The following is a 17,136-nucleotide window of genomic DNA, read 5'->3' as shown; positions in this document are numbered from 1 at the left end:
TCTACTGAAAGTACAGGTTGAACGGGTAAAGTGTCTGGTTTGCGGTGTAGAAGTGCCCGTAATTTGTGATGTGCCGTAACTGGGTCGATAATCAGCCTAAGAAAAGTCACGGAATAGGAAACCAGATGACAGAGAAAGAAATTCGGGTTGATTCGAAGGTAACGAAACTGCAGTTCACACGAATAATAGCATGAACAGACAAGTCATGAGCGGACCACCGACCTCCCGTCAATCGGAAGGATTCTGCAGCCACCAAGAAAGTGTAAACATATGGAGTTCGACTCCACTTTAAGTCGTATCTACTCGTTCAGGAACATGTGCCCTGAATGAACATTTGAACATTCATCAGTCCGATTTCTACTACATGCCAATTTTTGGAGTTTACGATCCTTAACACATTAATGCTAAATGATGAAGCGCGAAAAGCGGAGTTGGGGTTGAGGAGAAGAAAGATTAATAAAAGTGGTAATTCACCAGGTGGTTATGTTACTTGTTCTATGGATTTCATTCTCTGTCGAATGACTGATGACGTACAAAGAGGAACAATAGTGGCACACGATTAAGTTTTTTTTAACTCAGACTATGAGTTCCAGAAAAGAGACAGAGAGCTGTGCGGAAGAGTACCGGATGCCTTAGTTATATTCTCACTTGTCAGTTGAGGGGTCCAGAAAACCAGCCCATGAAGTTCAGGTTGTGAACCTCATACGCTCGGTGTATAGGTTAGACGGTAGCACCAACCAAACGCGAATACCGGTTATGCACTACCTAGAGGACTGTGCGTCAAATCTGATAATCACTCGTATGCTACATGAATGCTTCGTTTTATCAGACGTATGTTCACTATATTCAATTAATTCAGTAACCCTAATGCGCTAGGTCGTTGTTGTTTAGGTAACTTTCCATGTTGGCGAACAGTTCGCCAAAGCGCAGAGTACGACCGAAAAAATGGTTTGGCACATTCTGAGATCTGTATTCAGTACGACCGAAAAATGGTTTGGCACATTCTGAGATCTGTATTCAAGAGTTGTTCTCCATCAGATTCTTCCACATGGATGATGTTACCTAGGTTGAGGAGCTTTAATTTATGAAGAGCGTTCAATATATTAAACATATATATTGAACATGCAATGAAGAACTTTCATATCCTGATTGTCGGTTTTTGACTGCAGAATTTATTTGACCACAATCCAGAACTATTATAAATCAGACGTAGACGATGCGCCAAAATTGAGTCGCATTTTAGTTCCATTGTTATTCACATCAGGAAAGTTTAGAAGACAATCGTTGACGGCTTAAGGGGGTTCTTTGTTCCCTGATGCTCATCTGATGTTTTACACTAAAGGAAAACAACATATGTGATGCTAGTTGTCGCCTATTTGAAGCCACACCTCCTCCCATGACATCGATTTTCTTGCTTGATTGAATCTGGAATGTGATTTACTGAAATTGTGGGAATTTTTACATTGTACGAATTGTTCACAAACCGTCTTTTATGTCAAAAGAAGCCTTGGGGTGTGTTGGTCCTGTCGCACACTGTCGTATGTGTAGTGGAGTTTGGACAACCGTCTGTCGAGCTGTCAAAGCGATTCGGCAAATGAAAACACGCGCGTGCACACACACACACACATAAGCTTGCTTAAATCGGTTCCAGTAAAATGGTTTGTTCTAGGAGGCAACGAATGGTTCAATTAAAAAGGGATTTGGCGAACCGATTGCCAGTAGGGTATTTTCGGTGGAAATTAGTGAAGATATGATTGGGTTGGCGTGGGAAGCCCATTGCTGCATGAGGGTGAAAACGATGTGGCCTCTTGTTGGCAAGAAAATCGTTTGGCCTTAAAGGAGATTAACTGAATACTTTGCACGGAGTTTAGGCGTTGACATGAAGAAACAAAGGATTAGTTGTTCCACGGAGAGCGAATACTCTCGGGATACTGGAAATTATTCAGTCTGAGGGTTATATGGTTTGAACAGAAAGTTAGAAAAGTTGGAATAATCGTCCGTGACGGGTTGCTTGTACTTTCATACGCACTAAGAACTATTCAAACATTGACACCCCAGCTCATTTGCAACGCGACCTACCCAGATTACAGCTGTCTTCTGCAAGGAACATCTTCTTCTATTGAGGGTCAAATGCAATTTGGATGTTCTCTGTATGCGGTAGAACGTCCCATTTATATAAAGGAGCTTTTTAAGTACTTTTAGACCGACAGAACAAAATAAATGAATGATAACATTGTATCTTACATTTCTTGTTTTTACTCAACGAGTCGTTTGTCATCATCCTGTTCTGCTGTGCAAGGCGGTATCTCTCCTGCTTCCGATTTCTTGGTACACAACTCCGCCTCAGTGAAAACCCAGAGTCAGAAAAGTGAATATCAGAAGAAAACTTTACCAGCAATAATTTGTACATGGAGATCGAGAATCACGCTGAGCAACTAATAGGATCACCCACATACAAAATACGACGCAAGTATATGCACGAAGACACTCAGAAATAAACAAAACAGCAGATTTGAAGAAATCATGGACTGGTTTATAAAACGTCGTAATTACTGGTAAAGTACTGCAAGTGCATTAGAAGTCCGGGTTCTCAGTGTGTCCAGCTATCTAAGTTATACTACACTGGCAATCATTTTTGGCTGTAACTAACCTGAACGTATTCTACTGAACAGCATTCAGGATAGAGACGGAGGGTGTGAATTCTAGTATATCACTTTTGTTGTTGTGTAAACGAATGGACAGCCAGAGTTTTGAAAGTTAAGATGGGTTTCGCACCGCTATTTTGTACAAACATCAGCCAGCAAGGAGATTTTTCCGACTGAAAGAAGCTGAGGCTGCTCCTGGAAATGAGGTTATTCTGTGGGGTTAAAAAATATCGAAACATTACAATAGGCAGCTTGGAAAGTTCTCTCCAAATAAACAGGCAAGAGACATGCTCACTAGAGAAACTGTTTGGAAGAACACCTCATAGATACCTTAGGAAAAATTTCTATTCGATACCCCTGATTGAAGGCATGTGGTACAAGTCCCAGTAACCTTGATCAGTAAGGGCTGTTTATTCGCAACACGTGACACTAAATTCTAACCGGAAGATTCCTTGTAAGGAGGGAGGAAGGAGCACAGAATTCAGAACACGTGTACTACTCATTACACAGAATCTTCCGTCTTGTTACCAGACCTCGGGAAGTAAACCATTATGGAAATTCCGAGAGCACATAAGTAGATAACAAAAAACAACCGATCTAACACCATTCCGACCGCGCGCCATTCGGCAAGTTGTTTGTTGACCTTCTCTTTTTTCTCATTCTGACGCTGCATGAAACGTATACAACGAACGATTTCCGCAACATCTCGCTTTAACCTCTGTACTCGTTTGAGCAGAGTGGGATCGGAAATTACAGAGGGTCGTTTTTTGCTGTCAGGTAAAACACCAGCACCTGATCCGGAGCGCCAAATGCCATTTGCCACAGACTCATCACTGTCACTGACATCCACCGGACCATCTATCTCTGGTCTGGCAATATTTCCCGCTGAAGGCCACCTTTCGATACTCTCCTCATCCTCATCATCTTCACAATTCGGGGAGGTGAACTGATAAAATGGTGATGGAGGCAGACCTTGTTGTTGCATTGCTTTCCAACGTGTATTTGCCGCAGCTATTGCCTTTTTTGCTGAGTTTGGTCGTATGCATTCAAGTAAAAAGGCCTCCAAATCTGGTCCAATCGAGCGATCGCGGACGGAGGTTATCGCATCCAAATTTTCTTCACCGTCTTCCTGATGCAGACGAGGGTCTGTGCAGTTTGGGTTATTTGGGGCGTTTGGATGTTTGCCTCTGGGTACGGAACCAGTCATTGCAGCGGTCCAAACTGCTGCCAGATCTTCTGTCGGATCTTCTACAAATGGATTACCAGGGAGAGGCACTTGTTGCGGCTGTTCTTCGTCACCTGGTTCTTGACCTTCGGAATCCGTGAGGCCTCCGGCCGCAGCTGCAGCCGCCAAGCCAGCGCAAGCGGGACAAAATGCACATGATCTGTTCCGCTCGTCTCCAGTAGGTCGCCGATAAGGGTAACGAGAATACGGATCTGATGGATTAAAATAGGGTCCAAGAGCACTGCTTGGGTCACCCGTTGGTGAATAAGGTAGCCGTCCATTATCATGAAGTAGATAATTCGGTTGTGGGTACACGCCTGGATAGTACCTTGCCTGTTGTTCATCGGCGAAAAAACGTGGATCCGGCCCCACCCCAGCATTTCCACCCGCACCATACGGGACAAGCTGATTTGGTGGTGGAAAACTGGCATTGGCTAAAAGGCAAAGAAATGTAATGTTAAAGCCCTCAAATTTGGATGCCTCAATGCGGAGTACATTTTGTCATGACAAGCCCACGACGGGATTAACCGCAAATGCTAGAAATTCACGAGTCTTTCACGCTGCCCAGATCTTACAAAGTTCATCCGTTTCACACCATACTGAGGAGGAAATGATCCCAATACTATTAGGCTGAATACATACAGGTATCAATCTGAAACTGCTGTAAATTAAGCAAGCCCAAACTCGGTAACACGTCTTATTCCGAATAAACCGCTTGTGTCTGTGTTTAGTCCATGAGGTCAGCCTTTGAGAGGATATACCTGGACGGGATAATAACCAACCCTGGTACCGCATGCAGGTGTAAAAATCTGTTAATGATACGTTCCCAAAATCAGTCTCGATAGGTTTGAATTCCACCTCACGACCAGCAAGCTATAATATAATGGAAGACAAACTCACTGTGGATCAGGACGGTTCATAAAAGCCTCAGCTATGAGAATGAAAGGTCTTTTAAACCAAAAGCGTTATCGTAGCATTAGGCAGACACTTATAGTTTTGGCGGGTTTCATTAAAAGGTACATTAGGGGGAGGGGGGAAGAATTATTTTGTGAGCCCACAGTTGTGCCACATTACATAATGGATCTGTAGCTTGACCAAATTCACCGGAAATCGCGTAATCCAATGGTAACCATTTATGAACCAAATTCAATTCACATGCAACAAGTCGTTCCGTTGTGCTCCACAGGTGATTCATATTTACAAAACTTATTGGTCCTGTTTTGGCGGCTTCACTGAAGATGGACGGATCACAAATAGGCCTTCCGCAAATCAACATCTTGATAATTTTGCGACTGAAATGTCTCTCCGTCGTTAGCAGTCATATCTTCTACCCATCGAAATTGGACACCGTTTTCTACATGTATATATATATATATATCCTAAAAACGTCAGGTTCTTCTGAGATATCAGCTTGGTTTGAATGAGTCCGATTCCTACGACAAACTTCTACATCTCTCATGTCAGCATTCTGATTTGTTTTCTAGTCTCTAAATCTTCACTACACGGCGATATTTCACACTAACACTTTTATTATTCTAAAACTCTGGTCACAAACCCATCAAAACGAAAAGGTTGTGAGTTATGAGGGTAATTTAGCTTCCGTCAACCATTCTAAAACGCCCACACAGAAAAAAGAAGAGAACGTGAAAAAGGGTTGTGGTGTGAACACGTTAAAGTAGCTATGTTTCCAATCTAATTTGAAATCCACAGCAAATTGATAACTGTGTAGTTAACTACTTGATATACTTGGTATCATTCGCTTTCACAGTTGTAATTTCATTGGTAGAATCACTTTGTAACTTGGCATTACAGTTCTGCAATCGCACATGCTTATCGGGATTCGCCGATCTAAACAAGCTGGTGTTTACAATCAGATTTGACGGCTTTCTACGGGGTATAAACTTGGGCCAAATCGGGATATGGACTTGAGAGAATCTAGAGAGTAAAATATTAGACTAATAATATCAGGAGTTTACGCTTAACTAACTATGTGTTATGTAGTAGCTACTGGTCTCTAGTTCTAATCAAAGGAAAAGCTTAGGGGGAATCCACCAACAAGAATTATCAAAGCAGGACAGATTTCCTCCTATCAGAGTAATTTTTTGCTGCCTGATTATTGAAGGTGGGTGTGTGGTGAGATGAACAAAGATGAGTGGTTCCTTACTCTTCTAACTCAATGACATTCACAACTAAACTGGCTGCAGATACGGGATGTCTTCATCAGGGGAACACAACCGTCTTTCTTACATAAAACCGGATGAATGCAGCTCCTGATCACTGTATTCTATTCCCATGTGATGCAGTCAAAATCGGATGAAATTTATGTGAACATGAACTCACGAGTAAAATTTCATTCCGAGCTGTCATGTGATGAGCCAGTCAAAATCTGACAACGTGGTGTGAATTCAGTGGCTGAAGGGTAAATTGCACTATATAGAATAGATGTGCAAGTTAGCCCCGCTGCTGATGGGGCGTCCTGGCCGAAGGGTTAGGAAACCAGCCGAGAAGTCGAATGTTAGAAACCCTTTTGGGTTTTCATAAAGGAAACTACTCACAAGGTTGCTGAAAACTCATCGACAGCCCACGACCGGTTTCGCCCTAATTGGGGTTCATCAGGTAGGCGCAGTCCACGAGTTTCCATCAACCTTATGTTCTACTGCGATATCTCGAAATCGTGTCAACTGGATCATGAGGCGGCTTGTGAGCAGCACATTCAGTTGTGGAATGTCATAAACAAGAGATCCAGTTGAGTCTCTCGTGAAAACCAAGTTGATCTTTTGGGTTTTGTTAGATGTGAATTACAAATGACTCCCAACAGGGGTGAGACGGCTGTAAAATGCCCCTCGGTTTTATCCAAAGAAACAAAAACTCAAATGTGCAAACAGTCGACTACACCTAGAAGCATGCTAGCACTTACGATATATTCGATCACTGTATGGCATATTTTGGGTGGGAATAAATCCAAACGGCGATTTGAAGGGAAGAAAGGAGCCACCTAGTTTTTCCTGTTCAGTGTTACTCTTTTTCGATCCAGGAGGTGGAGGAGGTGTTACATTGACAAGCAGAAAGCGTGCGCCGTGTTGGATAGCCAACTACATGTAAAGGAAACGGAAAAACCAAGACGGAGATTAACAGCAGTGAACGTGGCTATTAAAATAAATTATACATGGCGGTTTTTACAAAGTTTACATGACTGGCCATCACAAAATCTGAAGCTAATTGTCTCGTACAAGGTCTTATGGTCACCCACCTTGGATTATATTATCGGCAAATTGATTTGCTGTAGAGAGGAAGTCTGACTAAATTTTTCCGACTGAATGTGAGACCTTTCCGACAGAATTCTAGCGAAAATAGAATGGTAAGTTTTTCTTCGAAGCACTCAGAAACAAAGCTTTGTGAAAAGGTTCTCAGAGGATTGATCCAGAAATCATTGGCTAGGGAGTGATAGTAGATCAATTTAGATGCAATTCTGTTTGGTCTGGTTGCCCACCATCATTAACCTTCATAAAAATGGAGATATTATGCCGTAGCTGTGTGCATCCGTGCCCAAAGCTGTTTGTTAACATTCAACCACATATGAGTGACCAAGTCTTTCTCTAATCGTTAAAACGTGCAACGCTTCCCTTTTAACCGTTTGTCAGTTCCCCTTCTGCGATTGAATAATGCCGGTGTGTTTCTCGCGTAATTTTATGGGTAGATTTTAGCTTAACTCCCAAGTTGCACCGGAGTGATGGTCAGAAACACAACTTTCGAACACGTAAATCAAGCTGCGTGACGTTTGGGAGCGATGTTTGACTGCTAATTATCCTAGAAACGGGGTAGCGTGGGTGCGAGCTCTTTTAATAATCGTATTTTACTTGGCTTGACGGCTTCTCCGTATTTCGCTGAAACTGACGAAAAACAGGACTGATTGGGAGTTCGCGGTTATCCTGCGATATTGGTGGTCAGATATGGGTTCGTGTCAACAAAAAAGTGCAAATTTGTGAGTTAAAACGTGATGAAAAATCTCAGTTTTAGCTAATTTTGAACTTCCAAGCAAAGCTAAGGTTGATTCCAACAAAAGTAAGTTAGGTTCAGACCATTTAAGTAGCTAAGTTACCGCTGATTCAATAAACTGGCATGTTTATTTGGACGGAGTTCTGGAATATGCCCATTACTTTCTCAATAATACTAATAATTCACTGAAGCTGTTCGGAAGTAAATATCACTGAAACAAAGTTCATTGGATTAGAATGCTAACAGTACCAAGCTTCTTGGACCAATCTAATCTTGAGTAAATGTCGCTCGTCCATTCGGCACTCCGAATTGTGGCACAGAAATGTCATAATCTGTCGAAACTTGCGATAAACGGCTGTTCAAGAAAGCCAAATTGAAAATGTACGTCACTTTGTTATCGCTGGGGAAAAACCAGTCTACGCTGGTATCCCCGTAATAACATAGCAAATTGTTAGTTGCCGACGATGACCAATGCATGGTTGCCTGCGCATTTCATCTTGATTGTGTTATCCAAACAAACAAGCTGGTGTGTCAAGATAACTTCATTGGGAAATACGGCTCACGGCAGAATTAGATAAGGTCCCCTGGATAGTTTCAACTCGTCATTGTACTTCTAACTGCCGCGTTAAGCTGGATAACATCCACATCATATTCATCATTCTCTGGATGGTCGAGAGGGGGCCGCAGAGGCGCAAGCGGAAACTTTTGACTTAGAGGCAGAAATGCTACGGATATTTTTTGTTGGTGAACTTTACCCCTAAAATATTACGCACCAACATCTTATTCCAAGTACTTGATTCTCACTTGAGGAAAAGGAGTTTTGTTGGCTTTTGGTGAGATACAGGCCACGTAATTTAATTTTCCCGTATCAATTTCGTAAAGTTGATCTTATTTCACATGGGGTACAAGGACCTTTTTCAAGCAGACTCAAAAATTTTCTGCAACACAAACTTGCTACCTACATAAATGAGGCAGCAAAATGAAGATAGTCTTTGCGGTTAACCTATATTTACTGTTTCGCATTGAAACCGGGTAGTTTATTTGTGAAATTTTGATCGACTTAGATGATAAAAAATCTTTAGCACTATCGAGATTGTGTCAAAACGCCAGCTTTCTAATAGCATGAAATTGTTGAGTACGTTGACTTAATAACGGTGAACACTAAGATATTGGACTCAATCAGCACTCTCTAAAGTTGAGATGGAAGGAATAATAAATTGCTCACTTTAAGAAATAGGATCTGTGTGAGCTATCCGGGTTTCATGGGAAATTACCGAAATAACTGAACTGCAGAAACATCTAGGTAACAGAATGCTGTAGTACAGGCTTCGTACATTTTATTCTGACGAACATACGAGAGTATCTTCCAGCGTCGGTAAAGCTTCGAAACAAAGTGAACGGAACTGGCGGGCCTTGATCTATGTGATTGGATGAGTTGTTTGCTGCTGACTACCAATGTATTGATCCTGTGAGGCTGCCGCTCCCACCATACTGTGATTTTGGTCGTACCAGTCGTACAGGTTGGCAGTGGCTTGCGTTAGCAATGTTGTCAGGCCACCTAGGCCTATTTCTCGAGCTCAGCACAGCTACTATAGTGATCTCATGTGCATAGGACACACCAAAAGATATGTTGGCTGAAGGTTTGCTAATGGCAGCTGAGTGCGCTAATGACAGTTAGGTGAGAAATATAACAAGCAAACAAACTCCCGGATTGATCAAACAGCATAGTAGTTGGATATTAACACTGATGTGACATTTTGCAACCCGACCTGGTTGCACGGTTCAATGAGCTTTTCCGGCATTTTGCAACCCGACATGGTTGCACGGTTCAATATGGATCATCTATACATAGACCCAGCTAATGCGAAACTTCGAGCAGCGGAAAAGACAAGCAACTGAAAGGTGAAGCAATACGAAACCAAAAGCGTGCGAAGTCAAAAATATGCTAAAAATCAGCCATAATCGCAAATCGGGACTCTATCTGATGAACAAACTTCCTGAACGGTTACTGGTTGTTCGGAGATTTTCCCCAAGTGTTCCCCTATGGCCAGTTACGAGTTAGTAAAAACGTGTATTTCGATTTCACGACGATCGCTCTCTGGTAAACTAGCATTTTGAAGTTATTTTCAAAAACTTGGATATGATATCTGTGTTTCCAAGTGGACATCCGGACCATAAATTATAAGCTTACTGTCAAGCGAAATGTTTGCTAACAATTTTTCATAGTTCGCCTTTGTGCAGTGACAGAATGTGCAACCTGTCTTACGTAGCTGGTAATGATTTTTTCAATAAGGCGTAGGCCTTCTTTCTACGTCTTTACATTTGGAATTTCAGGTACAATCTGAATAGAAGCTGAGTTAGATCGCAGGGCATTTTTCTCTTCGGGATCCCAATATTAAGAGTTCCAGCTTGCCGTACCGGACTGCATGGATATGAAATGGTTAAATGTTAGAATAATTCAACATCCATTGGATCAGTGAATCTTCGTCCAGTGTTGTTGAAATGTTAACTTTGATGAACAAGATATGCATCACCAGAACCAGTTCCTCCATATTTCCTTATAATATCTATCAAGCAGTATTGTATCAAGGTTTACCTTTCTCAGCCAGGGTGGAACGTCAGTTTGTTTGTCCCCACGAAAGTGTAAATTGACGACGATAAGGCACAGGAACGTGGATAACGTCACCAAAGTCATATTCGTACAGTAATAATTACCTGAGGTAGGAGAAAAATAGAAAGCATACTTTTGGGTACAAATGAAAACACCTGTATAGCATTTAAGAATGGTCGTTCTCCTGTACAGGAGCAACTGTTCTAATGGATTCAAAAAAGTGTGAACAGTGGACTCGAGTTTCATACGTTTGTTAAACTCAGCACAGCAAGTTTCATACGTAATTGGCGCTACCTAACTGGGAATTTCTGACAGGCGGGTCAATCGATCCACGTAAGCGGGACAGATACTGCGGTCCTCTAACTTCCGTCTAACCTGCATTGTTCTTGAACCTAAATTGTATACATTTGGCGAAATTCACTCATTTATACCTCACTCATTTCAGCTGAGGAATGACATAAATGAGAGAGTTGACTCAATCTGTCTTTAAATTTGATAAAATTGACAAATGTGTTGTGTACGGCCAGTGTTGAAGTAGGATAAAAGGTTGACGAAACTCAGGATCCGATTATGCCTAGCTAACCTTGTAAAGGATAGAACCACCCGTAGGCTGTCAAGGATCTTTCAGTAACCTTATGAGTACTGTATTAAGCTAAGGCAAAAGTGCCCGATAACCGAGTGAGTACGATTTTACTTGTTCCGTTCCAGAGGTGACGCGGAAGCAAATAAAAATGCTATAGGCAAATACTTTAAACAATTTGAAGGCCTAATCATTACGGATCGGATGTGACGTTCGTAATTTGATAGTGAGAACTAGGATTCAAAGTATATAAAGTGAGTCAGTGGGTCAGCTTACAAGCGCGTACTTGCGGGAGGGTGATTAAGAAACTCTGAAGCAGACCCGACTGTTCCAAGCTTAGTAGCAAACAGTGAGCGATGAAACCTAACACAAAAAGGAATGGAATGTACACAAACAACCAAGTATTTTTTTAAATTTTTAGTCGTTCAGAATACTGAGAATCTCTTTTTGTGTAGGAAACATACGCCACAATGGAATACGAAGTACAATCATCATCTTGTGACAACCATTCATATCGGATTGTTCAGTTTTTATTTGGCTGAAAGAATTCCCGTTCCGTAAACTATCCGGCCTTCCAGCCTAGCTGGAAGTATTTCTCAACAACAATTATTTCCGTCTTAATTTACGAAACAATCTACGTACGTGTGGCACAAAAAGTTGATTTATTGAATGCACACTTTACACCCGTATCGGTGCGTAGTTGTCATTTGTACTTGAACGTTTACAAGAAATCGCTCTCCGTCCTTCTACAAATGAATAGTGCTCTAAGCGATAAATAAGAACTGATGTTTTGGTGAGTGCCGCGGGCACAGTTTGGCACCGGATTGTATTGAGAGAGCGGAATACTGAAGCATGCTTCCTTTTACGGTAACAACTGGTATACGTGCAGATGTTTGGACAATACAAAAAATTATCACCACGATTCTCAGATACTGGCTTACAACTTATTGTTCCGCTTTTTCTTTTAGTAACAGCTGGTGATACCTTGTCTCGAGGTCATTCAGTACACAGACAAGTGGTGAGATATGACATCCTCCAATGCTTCCTTTCATTTGAAGGTAGTCCATCGGCAAGGAATTTTTTAAACATGGGAAAACATCTTTACATGTAGTCAGATTACACGCGGCCTTACTATGGTTACTGAAGAGCTTCTGGCGATTGGACAGAAAAACTGTACTGCATAAATTAGGAACATGTACAAGATTAAGGAATCTTTTCTCGCAACTTTAGTTCGTTTTCAAAAAAGTATTGTAATCTGGGCAAAGTGTTCAAAACAACAAATTTTAAGCAAGGCATTCAGCAGAAAACCGGGTTCCGCGTTACGCCTCTAAAGTAATTTTTAGCTTTGGATCCTCCTGAGCTTACTAAACTCCGATACCTAGAAAATACAGCCAAAAGTTCTCCAAATATGTCTTCACTATTCACTTGCATACTTCTGCTAAAGCATGTGGACCGAAATTAGAAAGCCGAACAACGCCGCAGGCCCTATCCATTACCAAATGTACAGAGCTAATGTTGTACTGCTCCAGGCCCATAATTCCTGTTTACCGGCACGCTTCATCTGAAAACATATAGGGCGCACTTTTGACGAAACAGTATGAGGACTGCAGGCATCGGACCGTCCTGAATCAAGGCGGGAATCAGCTACTTTACTCATGGAGAAGTTAATACTTCGAAGGCTTTGGTTTAATTGAATGATTTTACAGAAGTCAATAGAAGGCGCTGGGAATATAATGTCGGTCTTACGTTTACCCATTCCATTCTGGTGACCTTGAAGTTGTTCGCGTAGGTGGAGTAAATACCGATTGGTAGTGCTCCGAAGATAGTGACAGTGTATTCGGTTGTTGAACGTACATTCTTATCATCAGAATTCAGTCAGATGTTTCATAACTTGGTCAATAGTTTTTTGAAAACCTAACTCCTGTTTTGTCTCACCAGTTACGTTAATTTTGTGTTCTTTGAACTGGCATATTAAATTATTCGGAAGTAAAATGTCTCGTTTAGACTAGCATATTTTATGCTTTGCAACTAGGCAGTCAGACCTAGTGGAGAGATGCCTGAATGCACTGCAGAAACCGGTGACTTCTCAACGAGCAATTATTAAAAACCGGAAGTCGGGATCAGTGAGCATCGGGTGAATGATATATGTAACCATCAGAAGCAGCCGGAACGGATGAGGTGTTCCTTCTCCAAGCTGAGCTTTTAGAGCACTGCGTGTATCCTGTCAAACAACTGGGTTAGAGTTGGCGGCCATTTCCCCGAGTTTGCTTATTGAATTAGATTTTTTTCACTAAGTTAAATCGTGACTAATGAAGCGTACTAGTCTAACATAGTGGGGACACTTGCTTTTGGGGCAAACCTAGTGCGCACTGGTTGCTAGCGAGAGAGGTAGTACGGTGAGATCAATCTAGGCTGCATTAGTCTATATAAATTTTTTGAGACATTGGGATCGATCGGTGGTGCTGTAGAATAATGCCAATCTCACAAACACATGCCTTGGTCCATTCTTTTTCGACATAAATGTGATAAAGTTGGTTACTTTAAGACCATGCAACGATGTAGAGTAGATGGGTAGAGTCAAAAAGTATGACTTATTAGGCTGCGTTATACGAAGAGCAAATACTGCAGCATAGTACACAACAATATCAAACGCGTAATCAAACAAACCATTTGTATCGACTAGAATATGACTATTTGAAGACAACTTTCAACCCAGCGTTTTCCACCTTGGTGTCAGAGTAGAAACTTTTCGGGAATAGTAGTGTAGTGCAAACAAACCGAATATTAGGCACTTTATGATTTACTACTACCTTCGGTCGATATTCTGCAATTGCCAAGCTGTTGTGTATTCCCACGTATTTGGGATTAACGGTCATCGTCACTTGCGAATGACTGATTTTTCAAAGACAACCCTGTAGAAATAGGTCCAGTTTGACTCATTTGTCACGATGTATTGTGTAGAAGTGTCAGGCATGAATGAATGTTCGGTCAAATACTACATGAGAAGCTTGCCAGGATACTGGATATCCCTAAACTTCTTCCTGTGAATCCTTGAGGCATGTGAGATTTTCTCGTTAAATGCCGAAACACGGTACTAATTTCACTGAACTCATCACTTGGTGAAAATAAACTTGACCTTGAAAATGCTATTTGGTGGCAACCAAAATGATTTGGTTGAATAAAAACGTGTCTTCAGCTCGGTAATTTGAACGAAGTGCAATGACGGATAGACTCGGTCGAACATGAAATGAGTTTGTCTTCCAAGTCAGTTTGTTTCCATTTTTGCTTTACACATCGGGCTATGTCGACCGTCACATATGTTTTGAGCTACTGAGGGAGTCCAATTAAAAATCTTATAACCATGTGTTTAACCATGGGGAATAAGATCGGAATCGAAACATGTGTCAAGCGTTGTGAAACTAGGAGAATACGTATTAGATGACTGCCTATTTTGAGCCACAATGTANAGGGAAACAAACAAAAGCTGTAGAGTGCAATTTTCCAAGGTAATAACAACTGCCGTCGGACATTCGAAAGTCGTAGCAAGAGACACTTGTTTTTCCAACAGATTCTCAATCCAGGTTCGCCACAGATATGGCGTGCCGCAATTTTGCTTTGTACGATGAATTATTTTTATGGAAAGTTAACCCAGCAGTCCTTGGGTTGGACTAGCAAGTAAAACAAATATTCACTCAGCCGTAATATCCCTGCGATACCACCCGAAAGAAGCATGAGGGCTAAGATACTACAAGATTGCTGAAGCCTAGAAGGACCAATCAGGATGCTGAGATTGGGTTCACCTTCGCTGGGCTGTCTTGAGTACAGTCGTTGGTGTTTAAGCCACCTCGTTAAAATAAGGTGGCTGAACATGCAAGGTTTGGCTCTTCCTAGTGGTCTTCACGGTTCAACAAGAAAAACTTCTTGAAAATCAAACGACCAAATTCGGTGTGATTTGCTCCAAAGTCAAAACACATAAATCCAAGAGACATAATAGTTCAACATACGTTGAAAACTCGCCTGCAGTATCCACACAAAAATGCTTTGAATTGGATAGGTGTGAAACAACACAAAACAGCCTTCACATCCTTCAACAGACCATGCTATGTGTTACCAAAGTTAAGGGCCGAAGCAACACTAAGCGACTTGTAGTCCTCTAGCTGGGTGATGAACCCGTGAAAATCTGAGTGCCTTTTGTGGTGCAGAGCAGCCTCATTATTCCCGTACCGTTTTCTTCCTGGACGCTTGACCAATATACAAACTAACACTGCAAAGGCTTTCAGCGAGGGTTTGCAGCTCGCCGCACGTTTGCACCTCAGTATGACGGTTTGAGTAGCAAGACTTGAGAGAAGCATGGTTCCGGTTTACTTCTCGCACTGGCAGAAATGCTCCTCCAAACGCGCGATAACACGTAAAACACAATCAACCAGTGCTGTTGCCAAGTTTCATGGTCCTCAAAACGATGTGCTGAAATGCGGCTCGAGTATTGTAGGGTATGAAATCATGCATTGTTAATATAGAAAAATCTTTACGTTGGAAAGCACTGTCAGTTGGAAGCAATACCTAGCTAGTGTTTCTGAGCTACCTAGCGAAATGATACCAACTAAGGGCAATTTGTCTGTCCTAACATAATGGGGCCTCCGGTTCCGGGGTACCAAGAACATTTGATATTAATGAGCTCTAAGGAGAGTGAAACCCAAATCAACTGAATCTCTGTTAGATGCATACCAGTTCAAATGATCGCGTCAGGTTACAGGGATGTCTGCTGATGGGGCTAATTTCGGAACACAACCTGGAAGCATTCATGAACAACGGTTTATTTGGTGAAACATATGTATTTGCAAACTGAGTAGGTGTCAATGGCAGGTTCAACTGAATGCATCGTCTATGATATGTTTCAAACGTACATGATGAACAAAGGCCACTACATGTAGTTCGCTAATTGCGTACTAGTTGGGTATGATCGGAACATAGATCTAGCTACGCACACCTGATGAATCCCATAAAGGACGAGATTGTTAAGGGGTTTTCAGCAACGTTTTATGGTGAGTTATGTCAGGTAACGTAGTGTCGCCTAAAATACTGGGTGACACATTTAGTTGAAAACAATTTCATTAACATAAAATTCCCCTAATTTTTTGAGTCCGTTCGCGTGCGTTATGTGTCACGCTCGGCCAGATCTGGAATTGCTGTGGCTTTGCTAGTCTACCCAAACAATTAGCCCTGAATGTGCAAATGGGTTTCTCGTTCACATCAGTATATTTTGAAATGGATTGTGCACAATTTTGTGTTAAAGTAAAACAAAAGGTTGAAAGAAACTCAGGGAATATACCTACCTAGTGAGTATCCAAAATAGAGGAAACCGGCAGTTATTTGTTAATATTTCTCAGCAAACTTATGAGTGATGTGTTACGTCAAAAATAAGACCATTTATCATTGGAAACAACTGAATCTGTTGGCAACAAAGCGGTAGCTACTATACTTAAAGGAGACCATTTCACATTCACCGATATTATGAACCGAGATAGAGTACGTGGTATTCCGGACACTAACAATGAGCAAGATAATCTCTAGGACACGCACTTGGTAGAATCGTGCACAGAAGCGGGTCAAACCAAATGTCACCAGACTAAAGTCGCGCAAATCCAGGTAATTTGGTCCAGTGTTATCGACAAAAGCCATTTTGGAAGCATCTTACCGCAACCGCAATCAAATGCATTGTTGCACAATTGAAAACTTACAATAAAATAAAGGAAACTGTGGATTAATTTACAAGAAGGAACCACCACTCACCAATTAGCGGGAATGAGCTTGATGCAGATGGAATCGAGTCCTCCAAAAGCAGCAGGAGAAGGAAGAACGCAACGAAAATGTTCATACCTGAAAATGAGGGGATAAGTCCAAATGGAGTGAACCCTGCTTTTTGCAGATAATTTCATTGCTAAAATTCTGGAAAGTATATCTCATTATTTTTTAAATCTTGTGAGGGTTGTTGAGAAAAAGTCTGTACCCCACTTATCGGTCTGGAACTAATTCTCCTAGTATATAGTTAGTTATTTACTTCGGGGGGGGGGGGGGGGGG

The 17,136-nt window shown here is 41.6% G+C and overlaps 1 protein-coding gene across 1 annotated transcript in view; it reads right to left on the bottom strand.

The window, feature by feature from the left end:
* Positions 1–2,333: 2,333 nt before the first annotated feature.
* T265_15588 (hypothetical protein) overlaps positions 2,334–17,136 on the bottom strand; it is a gene marked incomplete at both ends in the record, with an annotated part of 39,644 nt that continues 24,841 nt past the window's right edge. Inside the window, 4 exons of the mRNA XM_009178687.1 lie at positions 2,334–4,304; positions 6,788–6,962; positions 10,463–10,581; positions 16,848–16,934. Of these exons, the coding sequence (XP_009176951.1) occupies positions 3,148–4,304; positions 6,788–6,962; positions 10,463–10,581; positions 16,848–16,934 (1,538 nt within the window). The remainder of the gene's footprint in view (positions 4,305–6,787; positions 6,963–10,462; positions 10,582–16,847; positions 16,935–17,136) is intronic.

Source organism: Opisthorchis viverrini (genome assembly GCF_000715545.1).
Source record: "Opisthorchis viverrini unplaced genomic scaffold opera_v5_621, whole genome shotgun sequence".
NCBI lineage: Eukaryota > Metazoa > Platyhelminthes > Trematoda > Opisthorchiida > Opisthorchiidae > Opisthorchis > Opisthorchis viverrini.
This window is presented reverse-complemented; position numbering and strand designations above follow the sequence as displayed.